The following is a 21413-nucleotide window of genomic DNA, read 5'->3' as shown; positions in this document are numbered from 1 at the left end:
GCATGTGACCCACATGAGTTCAATCCCTGGTACCCCACATTGTCTCATAAACCTAGCAAGACTGATCCCTGAGCACAGAGCCAGGAATAAGCCCTGAGGACAGCTGGGTTTGGCTTCCCCAGACCCAATAAATAGAAGTTATTAGTAGAGTAAAATTACCGACAACTCAAGTACCAAGCCAGAATGTTATCATTTAAAAAGCTAACAAAATGGCCTTATTAAGACATCATGATAAAGGGTAAAATAAATAAAATTGCATTAAAGTTATTTTTATATCAGTAAAGAATACATTGGTAAGTGGTATGGAAAAGTATTACTAGGAAAATACAAATGAACAAACAGAAGGCGGGGATGGAAATCAATTATTTACAAATTAGTAAGTAATGAATTTAGGTTTCTCAATAATTTACAGTCTGACTTCAGGCTTTCTTAAAGACCTACAGGGAGATGTGTGAAAAACTTAAGATAAGGCTAGAGATGTTGCTCAATGGTAGAACACAAGGTTTACATATACATAGACAAAGGATTTTATCCCTGGCACCATAAACAAAATAAAACAAAGTGAATCATTAAATAATCCAGGTAAAATCTTTAGTATACTAATCCAGTTGGGAACAGACTTAAAGTTCTAAATATATAATGAATGTAAAAGTAATACTGTGTGACTATAAAAAACTAAGAACACGTTTAGTCACTCAATCAAAACAAAGATTGTATGCCGATACCAGTTTCTCTCTTAAGTATGAAAAATATTTTTTGTATTTCCAATACAACACACTCAGATTATCCCAATTATTGGGAAGAAACTCTAGAGTGAACATTTTTCTATCTCAAGATCTTTCCTTATTCCAGTCTGTTCTTGCCTTTATAAAGGGTATTTGATGAAAACTCTGGAATTAAGTTTACTTCAAACTAAACTGCAAGCATTGCCCCATTATTCTGCTAAATCATTTCTGATTTCTTAAACATGAACTCCATTTCATTCTATTCTTTCCAGGGTGTGTTTTAATGATGAAGTTACCAAAGTAAAATCTAATTTCTAATTAGAAATCTAAAATATAATTTCAGGATAAGACTTTTTTAAAAAAAGATTTGAAATAATAAAATAAAGCCCAGACCTAATCTGGTTTCTCTCCTCATACCTTTCTTACAAATGAGAAATTTAAGCCCAGTTTTATAAAGAAAAGTAATTCCAAACTGACGTTAATCCTAGCAACAGGATCTGGGGATTTCAATTTCCTACTATTAGAGGCAAGTCACTTTCCCCCTTAAATTATCTAAAGAGTTTGGTTCAGAAAAAAAGGAAAGTTATTATAATATAGAACTAAAGCCAGGTTAAATTGTGTTAAAAAAATCCCTAGTTGTTTCACCTGACTCTCAGTTGAGACAGACAGTCTACGGAAATCCACCTGAAAAATAAATGACTCGAATTAAAATTAGCATATAAAACAAAATGCATGGCCTTAGCAAAGTCCAATTACAAAAGAATGTGTGACAATGGTACAGCTAATCTCTCAAGTACTGTATTACCTGCTTTATCTCACTTTTTAACTGCATGATCCCAGTTCGTTCTGTTTTGGTTGCCCCAACAGCACCAATCTCATGGATAGAAATAGCAGGGCTGATAGTGGAATCAGTGGGACAAACTAAATAGCATGAAAAATTAAAAGAGATAAGACAATCAAATTAAATTTTTTCTCCACAACATTCAAAAGGCATCCATATTCATTATTTTATTTCTAAGTTTATAAAAATACCCTCAATTATTCCTTGCTATTTAGGTGTGGTTCATAGGCCAGTTTCATCAGTATCACCTAGGTGCTTGTTAATAAAATCTTAAACCCTGAATTTCAGCATAATCCTTAGGTTTCTAAGTCTTACACCAGTTTGTGATTCTTACTGTGTAAGACTCAGGAGTCTTACACTGCTTTCTATTCTACTGAGGTCTCATATACATCTAAATCACATTATATATGTACATATACACTTATAAAGATGAGCATGAGCAGTGACTTTTTTTGTTTGTACAGATATTTTAGGAATTTTATACTAAATACCATTTCCAAACCTAAGTGTTCCTGGAATATTATTTTGAGATAAACCCTAGATGTATCTAAAGTTAAAGATGAAAAGATACATCAGACATATCTGATACACTACACAACTGCAAGCACATGTATACATGCATACACACACATACCCCACTTGTAACTATCATTAAAGTATTGCTAATTGGAACACAAGAAAGATATCGATGACTGGATAAGCAGATTAACAGAATAATCTACTAGTTGTTTACTTAATGAGATAAGTTATTTCATGAGAAAAAATAGTTTGCCAAATTGTGTTCCAGAAGACATCTTTAACTATTTTATATACAACTACCTTATTTATCTGGGAGGAAAGTTTTTGTAAATAAAGGGGAAACAGTTTTAGTTTATTACTTTTTAGGAGAGCTCGTTAGTGAGACTCAGGAATTCCAGGGGTCCCATCAGGAACTCTAGGTCAACTGGGCCAGTGGTTGAGTGCACAGGTCCATGAATGCACTGCTGCTCAGACCCTGCAGTGCTGGGGATACCTTGGCCAACCCAACATTACTGGGGTCCTCCAGGGCTATGCCAAATGATGCCTGGGAAGCATGTGCAAGGATTGATCATGTTAACTTCTGTACTATCTCCTGTACCTGGATATGCAGTTTTAAACTAATGAGAAAACGTAATACTACAAAGTCGAAATGTAGTTATTTGAACTTACCACTCCGTTCCACTCCAAACTCTTTGCCGCTGAGAATATGATGTAAGAGATCCTTCATGGCTGATGGACTTAGATTCATCAGGCCCTCTGTAGCTTCCTCGGCTAGTAACAGAAACATTAGAAGGGAATTCTAACTCACCCACCATGGTTTTTCTCATTTCATTTCTTCCTTAGAATTTCTGAGTCACATGATTGGAAAAATAGAGTTAACAAAATAAACTTCTAGCACCAAACTACATAGAGAGTTGTACTTAATAATCAATAATTTACAACTGACCATCTAGTTTATAGATTAAACAGGTCCTTGATTTCTTCTTCAACCTCCCTTCTACATCTTAGAGTATTTGCATAATTTTTTTGAAGTCAGATGAACAAGAGAAAGTGAAACTGAAGTTAGAGACAGTGAAAGTATATATGCATATAGTGTTAACTAAGTAACTACTCAGTCTGAAAATACAGACTCAAAAGAAGCTAGATACAAATGTATGAAATTATTAAGAATATAAAGATTTCTTAAACTTCAATTTCAGAGTAAAATAATTAGCATATGCAGGTAACACATGTAGGTCATAATTTTAATCACTCACTGTCACTGTCCTCCCGTTGTTCATCGATTTGCTCGAGCGGGCCCAATAACATTGTGAGACTTGTTACTGTGTTTGGCATATCAAATATGTCACAGGTAGCTTGCCAGGCTTTGCCAAGCGGACGAGATACTCTCAGTAGCTTGCCGGCCTCTCCAAAAGGGGCGGAGGAATTGAACTCAGGTCGACTGAGTCGGCCGCGTGCAAGGCAAACGTCCTACCTGCTGTGCTATTGCTCCAGCCCATAATTTTAATAATGCTCATAAAAACAAGTATGCCACAGTACTTGACTTTAAGAAGCTGATGACCTATTTGAGAGAGGTTGGTCATGTATACAAAATAAAAGCAAAAATTTGATCAAAACTAGCCCCAAACAAGAAGTATAGACAATTAAAAATTATGAAACCAAGGCATCAATTTTCAAATGTGGGCACTGATAAAATTAGAGGGAAATACTATTGAAATAGGCAGTAGAGGTAAGACTACTTAAGGTCTTCTATGTCAGGCCCAGGGATCTGGACATATCATATAAGTAATAAAGTACTATGAATGTGGGAAAGAGATGTGGCTCAGTAGAAAACCTCAATGCATGAGGCCTGGGTTTGATTTCCAGCACTACCAACAAAAGGAACGATCATGATTTTTATGAATATGCAGGGGGAAAAGAGACATAACAACAGGATATTAATAAAAAGTAAAAAACACTTAGGTGTTTTATCCTTTCTTTAAAGTCTGTCATTGACACCAGAACCTTTAAGGAAATATTTTTCAATATCATCACTAGAGAATGTATATAAAATATATGTAATCCAAATTAATATGCTGGACTACATGGAAATCATTTGGAATCAGGCATAATTAAATCTCACTATTTACTAGCTATGTAACTTTGGTCAAATTATATAACTTGTCTGTTTCAGCTGTAGTACTAGTAAGAGTGAAACAAAAGTACCTTCTCTAGAGGGCTGTCTTAAAAATTAAATGAGAAATTGTATGAAAATATAAAGTAAGTGCCATGTCTGGCATGAAATATAAACTAATTTGTCTTTCTTCGTTTAAATGGTTATTTAAATATAAAAGAATATAATTAAGAGGGACATAAATCAACAAATTTAGCTACTTAATTAAAAGCATTTTGTAGAAATTTAACTGAATCAGCTCTAAAATTGTGTTTTGTAACTGTAAATTTATTTTCTATTCAATTTCTATGTATTATTTTGCCATTCATTAAAACTTTTTTAACTTCAAAATGTCTGAATTTTCCCCATTTCTATTTGTGATAAATTCCCATTTTCAAACCATCATGATCTAAGAGGATAGTTAATATGATTGAAATTTAAAAATTAACAACAATAAAGAGTCACAGTATAGGGGGGCCCTTTGTCCCCTCATACTTTATACAATTATGCACTAAACCTTTCGAAGGCCAGGAGACCTTCTAAATAAAGTCTTTACACAAAATTTTAATAACTATTTTCTAAGATTCCTATCTTGCGAGAAACCTATGGTTAATACCAAAGAGTTCTGCCAGGCAAATATTAATAAGAATATTGACTTCATTTATTCAATCCTTATGCTAACTAGACAGCTTAATGGTAGGATGATCAAACTGATGACTCAATTTGATATCCAAAGCTCCAGTGCCTCAATAAGAATCCAACACAATTTGTCATATTAAGTTGAATGCATCCTCTGGATAACTAGAGAAGTTAAGAGGAACGTCATTTGGAATGTAGAGCTCCCAAGATGTGGAATTTTGAAGATGCAGAACTAATATAAAAATGTTTCAAAATCTCAGTACTTTAAATTGTATAGATTTCTAAGTTATTGATCAAAAATACTTTAATATTCTCGTTCTTCTGATCATAAAGTCAATCAGACTACATTGATTTTAAATTCTGCCTAAAATTGTTACTAGATTGATACCCGAGCATCGAAGGGAGTGGGCCAATTCTGTTGCCATAACTTGTATGATCAGACCAATTCGAAGTCGAAACATTTCAGCAAAGAGGCCAGGCTGAGTCCGCATATACATGGCTAGATACACCATTATTTCCTGGATATGGAACGAATAAAGAAAAATTATGACCTAGGTTTCACAAAGCCAATTTTGTAGTACTCATTAATTTCCAGATTAATTGAAAATGATTGGTCTAGAAATTGAAATTAAAATTTTCAAAACAACTGAAAGATTTTGAATTACATACATGAGATAAGGTTTTAAAATTCTGATTACCTGTGTAAGAATCGAAATGCTCATGTCTCCTTCACTGGCTTCATCTATCAGTTGAGTAAGCATTTCATAGGGCAGAGGTCTGGGGGAAAAGATAGTGATGAGAGACACAATTCTGAAACCATTCAAAACATCAGTATAAAGAAAAATTACAAATATCCCTCCCAAGTCCGAGACACTGCCTCAATCTCTTCATTATTAACAGCAGTGTATTTCTTTAAGTCTTCAAGGTTCACTGCCTCCCAAAACCAAGAGGTCCTATCTCAAATCCAGAGAGCGCTCTATTTTCAATTCAGATAAATATTTCATGGTTAATTCTAACATCTGACAGGTCACTATTGTGTCTAGAAAGTAATGTAAAGATACGCTTTTCAGGGGCTTAAGAAGTAGCACAGTAGTGCAGTGACTAGAATGCTTGCCTTGCATGGAGCTAACCTCCTGCTTGCCTTGCATGGTTCTATCCCCAGTATCACATGTGGTCTCCTGAGAACTTCAGGAGTAAACCCTGGGAATTGCTGGGTGTGACCCCCCCACACCCTGCAAAAAACAAAAAGAGAAAGAAAACATATGATTTTTTTGTTTGTTTATTCATTTGGGACACATTTGGTGTTGCTTGGGGCTTATTTCTGGCTCTACCCTCAAGGATAATTCCTGGCAGGGCTTGGTGGACCATATGAAGTTTTAAGGATCAAACCCTTGTCAACCTGCCTATGACATGCAAGTGTCCTTCCTGCTGTAGTATCTCTCCAGCCCTCCAATATGCATTTTGGAAGCTATTTTATTAATTTAATATCATACCTTAGACAGATATATTTATTTTTCTATGTGGCTGACATGGCCGACCCGAGATCAATTCCTCCGCCCCTCTCAGAGAGCCCGGCAAGCTACCAAGAGTATCTTGCCCGCACAGCAAAGCCTGGCAAGCTCCCCATGACATATTCGATATGCCAAACACAGTAACAACAAGTCTTACAATGGAGACGTTACTGGGCCTGCTCGAGCAAATCGATGAACAGCAGGAGGACAGTGACAGTGACAGATAGTTTCAACAGTAAACACATACCCACACAGAAATGCTCTTCTCATACCTCTGAGTCTTTTGATGATTCTAAGTATTCTGGGGGCATGGACTTTGCCATATTCTGGATTGTCCACACTAGTCACAGAATATATTTGATCTGTGATGAAAAGTTAATGTTTGCCAGGAACAAGGAGTTATGGGTTGAAATATGTTCCCTCAAAACTTATCTGTTGACAGTCTAACTGCTAGGGGCCTGGGATGTGGTTTAGAAGTAAAGTACACCTTACATGTGAGGACCTGGATTCAATCACCTGAAACACACATACACACACACAAACACACACACACGGAAGAAAGGGGCAGGAGAGATAATATAGGACTAAATTATCTGCCTTGCACATAGCTGATCTAGGTTTGATTCCTGCACCACATATGGCCCCCTAAAGCCCTCCAAGAGTGATCACTGAGGCCAGAGTTAGCCCTGAGCACCACCAGGTACGGCCAATAAAAACTAAGGGAAGAAGGGGGGAAAGAAGGGAGGTAAGGAGGGAGGGAGGGAGGGAGGGAGGGAGGGAGGGAGGGAGGGAGGAAGGCAGGAAGGCAGGAAGGCAGGAAGGCAGGAAGGCAGGAAGGCAGGAAGGCAGGAAGGCAGGAAGGCAGGAAGGCAGGAAGGAAGGAAGGAAGGAAGGAAGGAAGGAAGGAAGGAAGGAAGGAAGGAAGGAAGGAAGGACGGACCACAGAAGGAACAAACCCTACTGACACACGATTTGGATTTCTAAACTCCTGAAATGAGAGTGAAACCATAAATTCCTATAGTTTAAGTTATCCAATTAATCTATAATATTTATTATAGAAGCCCTAGAAAACTGATATACAAGGTTAGATCTATTTCCCTGAAAGCTGTAACTGGAACTTTATAGGTTTCATGACAGACTAACAGAACCTATGATATTGAGTCTGAATGCATGGATCGCAGAACTTTCCTGAAGGAGTTTAAATCAGATACCAGAGATGACAGAAATTAGGATATTTAAACTAGGAAAGTGTTGGTATACAGACATAAGCAAAAGTATCTCCACTTTCCCATTATTCATTGATTATTTTCTGGTTTTCGAGAGTATTTTTTTTTTTTTTGCTTTTTGGGTCACACCCAGCATTGCACAGGGGTTACTCCTGGCTCATGCACTCAGGAATTACTCCTGGCGGTGCATGGGGGACCATATGGTATGCTGGGAATCAAACCCGAGTTGGCCATATGCAAGACAAACATTCTACCCGCTGTGCCATCACTCCAGCCCCAAACGGTTTTTTTTTTTTTTGCTTTTTTTGGAGAGTATTTTCTATTACAAAATGAATTTTCCATTACAACTTTCATTTCTGGCTACAGAAGGATAATTTAAAAGTAAGGAAAGTCTTGTTTTAAATTGCTACCCACTAAAAATAATTTTAGATAATTTATGAACAAGGTTAGACTTCCTTTGGAAATATTTCATGAAAATACAACCTGCTTTGGGGGTGGTGGTAGTGTTGGGCCACATCCAGTAGTGCTTTGGGCTTACTATTTGCTCTGTGTTCAGGCTTCTCTCTGGGTAATGCTTGTGGGATATGCAATGTCAGAGATTGAACCAGCCTAGGCTGCATACAAGGCAATTTCCCTAACCTAAATACTATCTCTCCTGCTCCGTGATAGCATGCCTGAAGGTTTAAATTTGGGCACTGACATGAATGAAATTATATTTAAGGGACATACTATTTATTGGTATGAAGAATGACAAAACGAAGACTTGTAAGTATAATTAAATTTTCCATGCTAATCTGTCACTCAAAGCTCCTGTACCCTTCAGTCTAGACCTATCTAGGATACCTTTCCGAGTTGGAAGTGGTAACCATCGAAGCAGTGGAAATCTGATTACAGCACTCTTGGAAGAGTCTCACTTCACTATTCTCTGCAGTTATCCACTTTCTCCCTTTGACTATGACTTCCATGCTCTTTGCTCCTTCCTGAGAAACATGGAGTTTCATCACCATCTCTGTGCTCTAGTCACTTTTTCCTCACTTTTTCCTCACTTCTTCCTTCATGGTGTCACTGACTTTTTGCTAGCTACTCCGAATGCCCTGTTTGTTTTATTTAAATTGAAAGTTTGGGCATGTTAACATGTAAAACAATACAATAACAATACTAAGTTTCAATAGTATTCCCTGTGAGTTTTCTCTTTCATCTAGTAATGCCTTGTCATTATTAATATTCTCACACTCAAAGTCTCTGACTGATGGACACATATGTAGGACATCATCATCCATAGACAAATCAGGTAAAGAAAACTGTGGTTCATCTATATATAGCTCCTTTAAAGACTCTGAGAAACTTCATGGAACCCAGTAAAAAAATACTCACGCAGAGATGGTCTTTTCTCGAGGTTCTGGAGGCAGTCCCACTGTCAGATGTTTCTGGTGGGAGAGAAGGTCTGTGCATGCCTACAGAGATATATCATAAAAACATTATCCTTCCTCTAACATATCAGATTTTCATGAAAATTTGTTTCTCCAGGTTAGAAACTTTTGCTTTCCATAAACTTTGTGAACACCAAACACTCTCAGAAAAATGGACGAAGATTCAAGAGGAATTTTAAAGAAGGAATGCTGATGTGCTTTTATTTACAAACAGAAATTTTTAACCTACTGTAAATTCATTCTTAAATATTTAGAGTTTTTTTAACCTTTAACACCTATGTAAGTCTGCAAATTATATTCTTCTGCATTGTATACTGACATTCAGAAGCAAAAAAAAGCTGAGTATCATAAACTTCATAAAGGAAAAAGAGCATCTAAAATGGATGGGGGCTTACAAAACAATTATAGAAAGCAATATTTAAATATAGGGCATATATAAAAAAGATTAGAAACAGCTAGTGTTGGTGGGAAGGTGGTGCAAAAGGAAACTCATTCATTGTTGGTATAATGTTGCCTGGTTCAGCATCTAGGGAAAACAACACAGAGACTTCTCAACAAAGTAAAAATCAAACTTTTCATATGACCTAGCAATTCCACTCCTTGGTACCTATCTCCTAAATACAAAAACAGTACTTAAAGAATACATGCACACCTGTGTTTATTTCAGTGCTAAGTATGACAGACAAGATATGAAAACATCCCAAATATCCAACTACCTGTGAATGGTTAAAGAAGTTGTGATAAATATACATACACATACATACATATATAAGCAACATATATAAGCATATATGTACACACATACATAGTGGAATACTGTGCAGATAAAAATAAACTCTTGCTATTTGTTGAAAGCTAGATATAATTCTAGGGTATCATATTAAGTGAAAGAAGTCAGAAGGAGGACAAATATCTGGTTATCTCATTTATCTGGAGTATATAGAAAAATAAAACAAGGAAATTAGTGTCAAATGATACAAAACATTTTTACATGAACTCAGTTTATCAAGCACTAGGGAGAGGGGGAGAGCAAGACTAAGTGACACAGGAATAGTGGTGGAAGGATTGGGGACATTGGTGATGGTGAAGTTATAGTAATCTCATATACTAAATTCATAAATGTCAACCCTATTTTGAGTATCTTACGAAAACAACCAAAAACTTTATGCTCCTTCTATTAGATATAATTTTAAATTTAAGAAGTGTTTATAGTACCTCATCAAGTGCTTCCACCTTCTTCCTTAAGATTCCAGAGATGTAGCGAATCAGACCCCAATGACGAATCTCCCCAACTTTGCCATACAGTTCAGTAAGTAGCTCTTTGACTGTCACACTTTGTTCATCATAAAACCCAGTGTCCCAGTCAGGCCCTCTGGAATGTTAAATACAGGACTACATTACTTTTAGTAAAGTCACTGGCAACAGTAATTTTTTATTGTTATAACAGATAGGCCTGCAGAGATGCTTCTGGAGCCCAAAGTCACCATCCAGTTAAAAATTTAACTCCAGCTGTATAACCCCAGTCAAAATTTTAGAATTCCTGAAGCGACATCACATGCTCTACACCACTGATATACCAGGAGTAGTATACCACCACATTGGATGGGATGTAAACTAGAAGACAACCAAACTGGATTAAGGAAATACTAAAAAACAAGGCTTATCCTGTAACAATGTTAGTAATTTATTAAACAAGGGCTTAATAACTACAGGGTGAGGTACAAAAATCTTCACACACTTTCTCCTAAGAAAATCTTTTTTGATCATTTTTAGTGAATTAATGATAGCAAGCAATATAAACTAAATCATTTAGGGCCTGCTACTGGGGCAGGCTTAGGTGGTGGTTGGGAAAATTGGAACTAATGGTGGCAGGAAGGTGTAACTGTGGTGGAATTGCTCTTGGAATACTGGATGCAATATATTATTGTGAACAACTTTATGTAACTAAAAATTAAGAAAAAAGAAAATATGCTCTCTAAGCTTATTTCACGGTGATTCAATAAAAAATGCTCTATCTCACGAATCATAAGGGAAATACAAACCAAAACAACAATAAGATATCACCTGACACCAAAAGACTGCACAAAAAGGGAACAACAACCACCACTGTTAGCATGGATGTGGGGAGAAGGGACCATCATTCACTACGGGTTGGAATGTTGACTGTTCCATCCTTTTGGAAAGACAATATGAACTAACAACAGAAAAATAGGAACTGAGCTTCCACATCACCCAGCAGCTCTACTTGTGGTCATATCAGGGCCTGGCTCTATGCTCCGGGATCACTCCTGGCTGGTTTCAAGGAGCCATAAATCATTCAAGGTGATGATGTCCCGATTGGATCCATGCAAAGCAAGTGCTATGCTATATATCCAGCCCCCTGGAATGGCAGAGATTATTTTTTATGTAGGAATACTGGTATTTATTCAGCCACTGATTAGCTGATTGAATTGGGCATGAACTCCACCTTACTTTTTTTCCCATAGTTTTATTTATTTTTTGTCTTATATTTATTTATTCAATCACTGTAGGAAAAGTTACTAAGCTTTCAGGTTAAAGTCTCGGTCATACAATGATCAAACACCTTTCCCTTCACCAGTACTCACATTTCACCACCAAGAACCCCAATATACCCCGCACCCCACCCAATGCCATGTGAGTCAGATGATTTCTACTTGCTCTTCTCTACATTGATTACATTCATCATTTCGCCAAAAGATGCACCATTATTGTTTAGAATCCCCCCTCCCCAACAATCAGAATTGCTGAAAACACATTGTGAAATACTTTGTATTCTATAGCTGGTTATGAGAATCATATAATGTTGTGTGGCCACTATTGCGGCCACGCAATTTTGGAATTCTGCAAAGACCAGATAATTTAGAGATTGGTTTCTGTGCGCCTGGTATTGTGGCTGTGCTTAAGAGCCGCTCGTGGGGGGTAACTCAGGACCTCGTTAGGGCATGAAGGACGAGCCGGTACCACACCCCTTCCCATGAGACTGCAGTTGCCCCGTCACCACTGGCTCATACCTGGCTTTTCTATAAGCTTTGAGGTGGCGGCCACCTTGCTGCCAGGGGTGAGAAAAGGCGGAAGGGAGCAACACCCTATCCCTCCTGGGGAGGCATGGCATAGTAGTTTAATGCATGGTCCATTCACTTTTCTGCCGCAAGCTACCAGGCTCTGGATTAATTCCTTTTGCCTCTGGATCCATGACCGTGCCAGAGAGTCGCTCAAGGGGGGCAACGCGTGACCTCGGTAGGGCATGAGGGACGAGCCGGTACCGTCCCGTTTCCCATGAGACTTCAGAGGCTCATACTTGGCTTTTCAATAAGCTCTGAGGCAGCGGCCACCTTGCTGCCAGGAGGAGAAAGGCAGAAGGGAGCAACACCCTTTCCCTCCTGGGGAGGCATGGTGCCGTAGTTTAACGCATGGTCCATTCACTTTTCTGCCACAAGCTGCTGGGCTCTGGATTAAGTCCTTCTGCCTCTGGAGCCATGGCCGTGTATGTGGTCCAGATGCATTTCTGATCCCAGAGACTTAGAATCAAATCTCGAAACCCAGCAGCTTTTGGCAGAAATGCGGTCACGATCACGGTCACGGTCCTCCCACTGTTCATCAATTTGCTCGAGTGGGCCCAGTAACGTCTCCATTGGAGATTTTGTTGTTACTGTGTTTGGCATATCGAATACGTCACAGGTAACTTGCCAGGCTCTGCCGTGCGGGCAAGATACTCTCGGTAGCTTGCCGGGCTCTCCGAGAGGGGCGGAGGAGTCAAACTCGGATCGGCTAAGGCAAACGCCCTACCTGCTGTGCTATCGCTCCAGCCCCAGCAGAAATGCATCCAGAGATTATTTTTAACTACATTTGCTATCACTCAAAACGATTATCTTCTTTTATTATTTAAAAAATATAGTTTAGTTAACATTGTTACTGTGTGCTTTCAAAAGTCTGGCAGCACTCTATCTCTCCCGCCGCCCACATTTGGTAAACTCACGCCGCTTCCCCCACCCCAGGGAGGTCGATTGTGATGGGCAGGCTAAGGAAGGAACAGGGCCAGGCTGGTCAATATCAATTGTAGTTTATTCAAATATTCACTCCCCTTCTGCTTCTCTCTCTCAAGCCTGAGCCCCTCTCACCTCTGACTCTGCCCTCTGGAGCCTGAGCCCAAACCTCAGCCTCAGCCTCAGCTGAGCCTCCACCTCTGTCTCCGCCTCCGTCTCAGCCCTACAGTCTTAGTTTATACAGCAATCACATAGGGTGGTGACACAAAGGTGGGTTGAACATTAACAAATCAACAAAGAGAGGTAAGACCACTCCTCCAGGAGATTAACTCAAGGATAAAATCTCATCTAAAGAGATTATTCCAGATTACTAGGAGATCTGCTCAAGGGTGGGATCCCAAAGAGGGTGTGTTTTTTCCTCAGCTAGTAATCTACTTAAATAGTTGTAGTAAATCTAGTTCTAAAATTTCTAGCAATGTCATTCTATATGAGCACAGTAAGAGATATAAACTTACAGTTTGGTTCTTCTTGAGGACATCTCACTACATATTCCGCAGTCCTCAGGCCCGGTTAAGTCTTCCTAGCCCTAGCAGGGTCCTAGTCTCGTTGTTACTTACTTTTTGATCATGACAGCATTTGTCCATGATCATGCCCTCAATTTATAGTTCAGTACTGTGGCGCATTGGCCAGGCCCATTTTGATGCAAGGGTAGCTCACAACTTGCCCTGGGTCCATTCAGTCCCTCATTGGGGCCGTGCTTTTGAGGTGCTAGGAACTAAAGGGCAACTGAGTCAAGAAAGCAGATGCCCAGGAGTAAATACTATTCGGAGTCAATCAACTCCCAAGTTACAAAGCATAATATTAACTGCCATCCTGTGTCCATACAAAAAGGACATTGCTTTAAGGTAAACTATGCAAAAGACATAACTTACAATACAAGTTCAAGTGTCCTTAGAAGGATCTGATCTTACAAGCTAACAGAATCTGATTAGGGAGAAAAGGAGATTAGCCGATTGGGGAGGAGAGCACAGAGAAGAGTTTACAGATAAATACAGAGGAATGGGAGTGACTCAGGAGCACTGTGATGGGTGTAACCCGATAAACCTAAGCGCCCTGTGGCAAGGGAGAAAGGACAAACTAATGTTATCATACAGTTACAATTCTGTTAACTTTTATGGTTTTGATGTAGAAAATCACTACACTTTCATCACCGCCAAAGTAACCAAGATCCCCCAGCACTGTCCTTATATCATTTTTAATTTGCTTCTTCATTTCCCTCCTCATTCGGAGTTTGGTAATTTCGGTTCTGCAATCAAAGGCAAAGGGATTCTTATCATTTGATACTACCTATTTTCTTGTTTTGTTTCTCTTTATAGCCACATATGAGTGAGATGATCTGGTATTTTCCCTCTGACTTATTCCACTTTAAATGGTGCCCACCAGTTCCATTTAAGTTGATAGACAACTTCTTTTTTAAAAAATTTTTTATTAGTGAAACACCATGACATACAGTTGTAGACTTACAAACTTTCGTGCTTGGGTTTCAGTTATAAAATGATCGAGTACCCATCCCTTCACCAGCGTCCATTCTCCACCACCAATGAACTCAGTAGCCCTCCCACCCCCCACTCCATCCCCCCCACTATGCCCCACATCTGTGGCAGGGCATTCCCTTTTGCTCTCTTTTCTTTAGGGTGTTGTGGCTTGCAATAGAGGTATTGAGTGGCCATCCTGTTCGGTCTATAGTCTACTTTCAGCATGCATCTCGCATATCAAATAAGTCCTCCAAACACCCTTTACTTGGTGTTCCCTTCTCTATCTGAGCTGCCTTTCCCCAAGCATCTGCTGCCAGCTTCCAGGCTGTGCAGCAGACTTCCTGGTACTTATCTCAACTATTCTTGGGTGTTCATCCCCCTGTCTGTTGTTTTATATTCCCCAGATGAGTACAGACTTTCTACGTCTGTCCCTCTCCTTCTGACTCATTTCACTTAGCATGATACTTTCCATGCATTACCACTTGTATGTAAATTTCATGAATTCATCTTTTCTAACAGCTGCATAGCCCTCCATTGTGTAGAAAGTTTCTTTAACCAGTCATCTGTTCTTGGGAACTCGGGTGTTTTCCAGATTTTGGCTGTTGTGAACAGTGCAGCAATGAACATACAAGTGCAGATGTCATTTCGACGATACTTTTTTGCCTCTTCAGGATATATTCCCAGGAGTAGTATTGTGAGTCAGATGGGAGGTCAGTCTTTAATTTTTTGAGAATTGTCCATACTGTTTTCCAAAAAGGCTGAACCAGTCCGCATTCCCACCAGCAGTGAAGGAGAGTCCCTTTCTCCCCACATCTGTGCCAACCAACACTGGTTGCTTTTGTTCTTTTGGATGTGGGCCAGTCTCTGTGGTGTGAGATGATATCTCATTGTTGTTTTGATATGCATTTCCATGATGATTAGTGATGTAGAACATTTTCTCATGTTCCTTTTAGCCATTCTGACTTCTTCTTTGACAAAGTTTCTGTTCATTTCATCACCCCGTTTTTTGATGGGGTTGGATGTTTTCTTCTTGTGGAGTTCAACCTGTGCTTTGTATATTCTTGATATCAAGCCCTTATTGGATGGGTATTGGGTGAATATCCTTTCCTATTCTGTAGACTGTCTTTGTATTTTGGTCACTGCATCTTTTGCGGTGCAGAAGCTTCTTAGTTTAATATAGTCCCATTTGTTTATCTCTGTTTCCAGTTGGTTGGTCAGTGGCATGTCATCTTTGAAGATACCATTAGCCTCAATATTTCTGGAGGTTTTGCTGACCTTGTCTTCACTGTATCTTATGGATTCTGGTCTGATGTTGAGGTCTTTAATCCATTTTAATCTGACTTTTGTGCATGGTGTTAAGTCGAGGTCTAAGCCCATTTTTTTTTGCATGTGGTTGTCCTGTTATGCCAGCACCATTTGTTAAAGAGGCTTTCCTTGCTCCACTTCACCTTTCTTGCTCCCTTATCAAAGATTAGATCCTTATATATTTGGGGCTGTGTGTAGGGATATTCCACCCTGTTCCATTGTTCTGCAGCTCTGCTTTTGTTCCAGTAGCAAGCTTTTTTAATTGTTACTGCTTTGTAGTAGAGTTTGAGGTTGGGAAAGGTGATGCCTCCCATTGTCTTTTTCCCAAGAATTGCTTTAACTATTCGGGGGTGTTTTGTTGTTCCAAATGAATTTTAGAAGTGATAGCACAAATTCTTTGTCCACTGTGCACTGGGGTTGTTACTAAATACTGTTAATGAGCATAGTTATACAAATAACTTTTTGAAAGTAATGTTTTTGTGTTTTTGGATAGATACCAAGGAGTAAGACTACTGGATCATATGGAATTTGTTTTAAATTTTCTGAGAAATTTCTATACTGTTTTCCTTACAGGTTAAACCAGTTTACATTCTGATGAACAGTGAATGAGAGTTTCCCTGTGGTGACACACCAAATCAGCACTCATTTCTCTAATTTTATATACAGGCCATTTTAGTAGATGCGTGGAGCTGTGATTTTTGAGTTGCATTTTTCTGTTAATCAGTAATGATGAGTATGTTTTCTATATTCCTGTTGGCTATCCTCATATCTTGTTCACAAAGTGTCCATTGAGCTCTTCACACATTATTAATGGTGCTAATTTATTTTTGTTTTGTTTTGGGGTGACGCTCAGTGTGCTCACTCCTGATTCTGAGCTCAGTGATAACCCTGGTAGAGATTAGGGGTCCATATAGAGAGTCAGGGTTCTAATCCACGTCAGTAGGGGGCAAGGCAAGAGTCTTACCTGCTTATCTCTTCAACCCCAAATAGAGCAATTTTTATTCTTGTTGAGCTTTACAAACACTTATATGTCTGGATATTAGATCTCTGTCAGATGAATAGTATAAATATTTTCTCCCATTCAGCAGTATTAATTTTTGCTGATAGTGATTCCATCAGTACAAAAGTTTTATTTTCATGTACCCTACTTGTGTACTTTTTAATTTTATGTAATATTTAATTTTTTCCTTTTTAAAATTAAAATATAGTTTTAGTACTATGTGATTTACCATACTTCTAAATGGTAGGGTTTCATTCATAAAACATTCCAGCAGCACATCCTCCACCAGTGTCTGCTTCCCTCTTATTACTGTCCCAGTGTCCTCCCCCATTAGTTTCCTACTGAAGAAAATTTCTCAGTTTCTGTTACCTTAGGGAAGTTGTTATTTCCTAACTATGTTTCTTTATATTACACATATGAGGGAAATCATTCTATAGCTGTTCCTCTCCTTCTAGCTTCACTCAGCATAATACTGTCCAGATCCATCTACCCAGCAGCAAATTACATACTTTCAAATTTTTCACAGCCAACTAGCATTGTACTGTGTTTACCATAGCTTCTTTATGCAGTCATCTGTTCTTTGGCCCTTTGGTTACTTCCACTTTGGCTATTGTGAACATAGGAATGCATAAGGTTTTAGAAATTGAGTTCTTGGGACCTTGACATAGAAGCCAAGAAGTGGAAGTGCTGGGTCATATAGTAACTCAATTCTTAGTTTTTGACAAGTGTGCATACTGTTTTCAGTAAGTTTGGAACAGTTAACATTTCCATCAGCAGTGCATGAGGTTTGCATTTGCCTCACATCCAAGCCCTTCAACGCTGGTTGTTTTGGTTCTTTGTGATGTATGCCAGTCTCACTAATGCGAGATGATAGCTCATTGTTTTGATTTGCATTTCCCTGACAACCAGTGATGTGGAGCATTTTTTCATATACCTTTTGGCCATCTGTATGTCTTCTTTGGGAAGTTTCATTTAATCTCTTCCCTCATTTTTTTATGGGGGTGGGTGTTTTTCTTTGTAATGTTCTAGCAGTACTTTACATATTTTGGATAGTAACTCTTTGTCAAATAAGTAGTGGACAAATATCTTCTCCCAGTCTGTGGGATATCTTTTTACTTGGTCATGCTTTCTTTTGTGGTACAGAAGCTTCTAAGTTTGTGATGTGAAAGCTTCTCAGTAGTCCCATGTTTATTTTTGTTTCTGTTTCTTTGAACAATTACAGTGAATCACTGAAGATAACTTTAGATTCAATGTCATGAAGTTTTCTATGTCTTCCACAATATAGCTTATGGATTCCATTCTGATGTTGAAATCTTCAATCCGTTCAGAGTTGACTTTTGTGCATGTTGACAGAAAGTAGTCTGAGTTCAGTTATTTTTGCACGTGACTGACCAATTTTTTCAACAACATTTGCCAAAGAGGTTTTTCCTTGCTCCACATCATTGATTTTGTTCCTTTATTGAAGATTAACTGTACATATTCCCAAGGTTCTGTTTCTGAACTCTTATTTCTAGTCCATTGGTCTGAGAGTCTATCCTTATTCCAGTTTTGATTACTACAGCTTTACAGTTCAGTTTGAAGTTGGGGGAAAATCCATCTTTTCCCCCCAAGATCACTTTGGCTATTCAGGGAGTTTTATCACTCCATATAAATTTTGACATTGAATCTATGTCTTTATTTTTTTTATTAAACCACTGTGAGATACACAAAGTTGTTCATAATTGGTTTTGATCACAAAATGTTCCAACAACTATCCATTCACCAGTGTACATTTCCCACCATCAATGTTTCCAGTTTCCTTCCTTTCACCTTCCACCACCAGTCTGCCTTTATAGCAGGCACTTTTCTTCTCTCTCTCTTTCATTTTGGGTGTTATGGTTTGCATTACAGGTACTAAAAGGTTATCATATATATCCTTTTACCTACTTTCAGCATTCCAGTTCTTGTCCAGAGTGATCATTGTCATAGTGGTCTCTTCTCTATCCCAACTGCTCTCTCCCCACTGCCCCCTTGTGGCCAAGTGTCGAATCATGAGCCAGTCCTCCTGGCCCTTGTTTCTACTGTGCTTGGGTCTCCTAGTATGCTTTTTATATCCCACAAATGAGTGCAATCATCCCAAATATGTCCCTCTCCTTCTGACTCATTTCAGTCAGCGTGATACTTACCATGTCCATTTTTTAAAAAGCCATGTATATTTTTATAGGAACTGGATTGAATTTGTATACTGCTTTGGTCAAGACTGCCATTTTGACATTATTAATCCTGCCAATACATTAACAGGGGCATGTTTCAACTTCTTCCTGTCCTCATTTATTTAAGAGTGATTTATAATTTTTTTTGAAAACTCATTACCTTCTATTAAGCCGATTCCCAGGTATTTGATTTTCCTAAGCACAATTCTGAGTTATTTAATTTCTCTATCTTTTATTACTTTATTTGCATATAGAAAATCTCTGAGTTTTAGCACATTTATAGCCTGTCAGTTTTCTGTACAAGGTTATTCATTCTATGAACTATTTATAGAGTCTTTAGGGTTTTCTAAGTATAATATCATTGCTTTTGTTCCCATTGCTGTTGAAGTAAAATCCCTGAATGCACACTGGAAGTAAATATCATGAAGTAGTAGGTTTATGCTTCATCAATGTATTTTATGGATCCAAGTATTTGATTCATTTGTATTAATTTTGTGCGTAGTGTGAGGTAATGCCCAATTTCATTATATTTCATGAGGTCGCCCAGTTTCCCCAGAAACATATGCTAAAGACGCTTTCTTCATTCTATGTTCTTGGCTTCTTTATGAAAACTGCCCATATGTCTAAGGATTTATTTATGGGTTCTCAGATCTATGTTATGTGAATCAATTTTTATTTCTATCCTAAACTGCTTTGATTACTATAGTTCTAAAGTATAATTTAAATTTGGGAGAAGTTGTGATTCCAATCCTTTTTATCAGGATTTCTTCAGCAATTCAGGGACTTTTATGGTTCTATACAAATTTTAGTAATATAACTTCAATGTCCTGGAAGACTGCCACTAAAATTTCAACAGGTATAGCACTGAATCAGAATTATGATTTGAGTAGGATGATCATTTTAATAATTCTAATCATTTGAATTCATGAACATGAAAATTAAAAATTTCTGTGTATCACCTTCATCTTTTTAAATAATGATTTATTGTTTGCAATGTGTAAACTCTTTGTGTTCTTTATTCCTAAAATACACGATTTTTTAAAAAGTTTTTGGGTCAAACCCACCAGCACTAGGGTATCACTCCCGGAGGTGGTCAGGGACCATACAGAGTACTGGGAATCAAAATCTGGTCAGATTCAGGCAAGGCAAGCACCTTACCTGTAGTACTATTTCTCCTCTGTTCTACATCAATCTTTTTTTTAATAAAAAAATTTTTAATAGTGAGACATCATGAGGTAGAGTTGCAGACTTACATATTTTTGTGCTTGGGTTTCAATTATACAATGATCAAATACCCATCCCTCCACTGGTGCCCATTTCCCACCACCACGGATCCCTATGTAATTGCAAATGGATTGTTTCCTTGATTTCTTGCTCTGCTAGTTCATTGTTTACATACAAAAATGCAATTTAATTTTGTTTATTGCTTTTTGTAGTTTGCTACATATTGGTCTATCATTTCTAGTTGTTTCTTCTGGAGTCACATCTGGCAGGGCTATTCCTGGCTTGGAAGTTAGAGATCACTCCCTGTGGTGGTCTGCAGACCATCTGAGCCTCCTGCATGCAAAGCTTACTCTTGAGCCTACTAAGCTATCTCGATGACCTCTAATAGTTCTTTTATACTGGTGTCCTTAGGGATTTCAACATATATCATGTCATCTGCATATAGTGACAATTTAATTTAACCTGTTTTCCAATTTTCATCCCTTTTACTTCTTTTCCTTGTTTAGTAGCTGTGCCTAGAACTTCTAATTCTATGTTGATTTATACTGATGAGAGTGGACATTATTATCTTATACCTGATCTTAGAGAAAAAAACTTTCAATTTCTCACAATCATTGAGCATGATGACAGCTGACGAATATAGTCCTTATTATATTGAAGTTTGAATTTTCTATCTTCAATTTTTTTTTTGCTTTTTGGGTCACACCTGGCGATGCACAAGGATTACTCCTGGCTCATGCACTCAGGAATTATTCCTGGCGGTGCTCAGGGGACCATATGGGATGCTAGGAATCGAACCCGGGTCGGTGGTATGCAAGGCAAACGCCCTACCCACTGTGCTATCACTCCAGCCCCATCCTCATTTTCTTAAGTTTACATAAAAATGGATTTTGAATCTTGTCAAACACTTTCTCAGCATCTCTATCTAGGATCAGATCATTTGGATATGTCCTTTTTTATGTGTTGTATTACATTAATTGGTGTGTTTATGTTCAATCATCCATCCATTCTAAGAATAAAACCCACGTGGTCATGATGTAAGGTAAAGGTAAAGGTAAAGGCCCTCCCGTTGATCGTCGATTTGCTCGAGCGGGCCCAGTAACGTCTCCA

General features: G+C 38.2%; 1 protein-coding gene across 1 annotated transcript in view; it reads right to left on the bottom strand.

Moving 5' to 3' along the window:
* The window catches only part of PHKA1 (phosphorylase kinase regulatory subunit alpha 1), a 204120-nt gene that overhangs the window by 19307 nt on the left and 163400 nt on the right, over positions 1–21413 (bottom strand). Inside the window, exons 22-28 of the mRNA XM_056130113.1 lie at positions 10259–10415; positions 8988–9067; positions 5575–5653; positions 5265–5394; positions 2755–2856; positions 1531–1646; positions 1371–1409 (exon numbers count right to left, since the gene is read on the bottom strand). Coding sequence (XP_055986088.1) covers positions 1371–1409; positions 1531–1646; positions 2755–2856; positions 5265–5394; positions 5575–5653; positions 8988–9067; positions 10259–10415 — 703 coding nt within the window. The remainder of the gene's footprint in view (positions 1–1370; positions 1410–1530; positions 1647–2754; positions 2857–5264; positions 5395–5574; positions 5654–8987; positions 9068–10258; positions 10416–21413) is intronic.

This window comes from Sorex fumeus, unplaced genomic scaffold, assembly GCF_029834395.1.
Source record: "Sorex fumeus unplaced genomic scaffold, SorFum_2.1 ptg000073l, whole genome shotgun sequence".
NCBI classification, from domain to species: domain Eukaryota; kingdom Metazoa; phylum Chordata; class Mammalia; order Eulipotyphla; family Soricidae; genus Sorex; species Sorex fumeus.
Note: the sequence above shows the minus strand (reverse complement) of the source record. Positions and strands in the feature narration are given on the sequence as shown.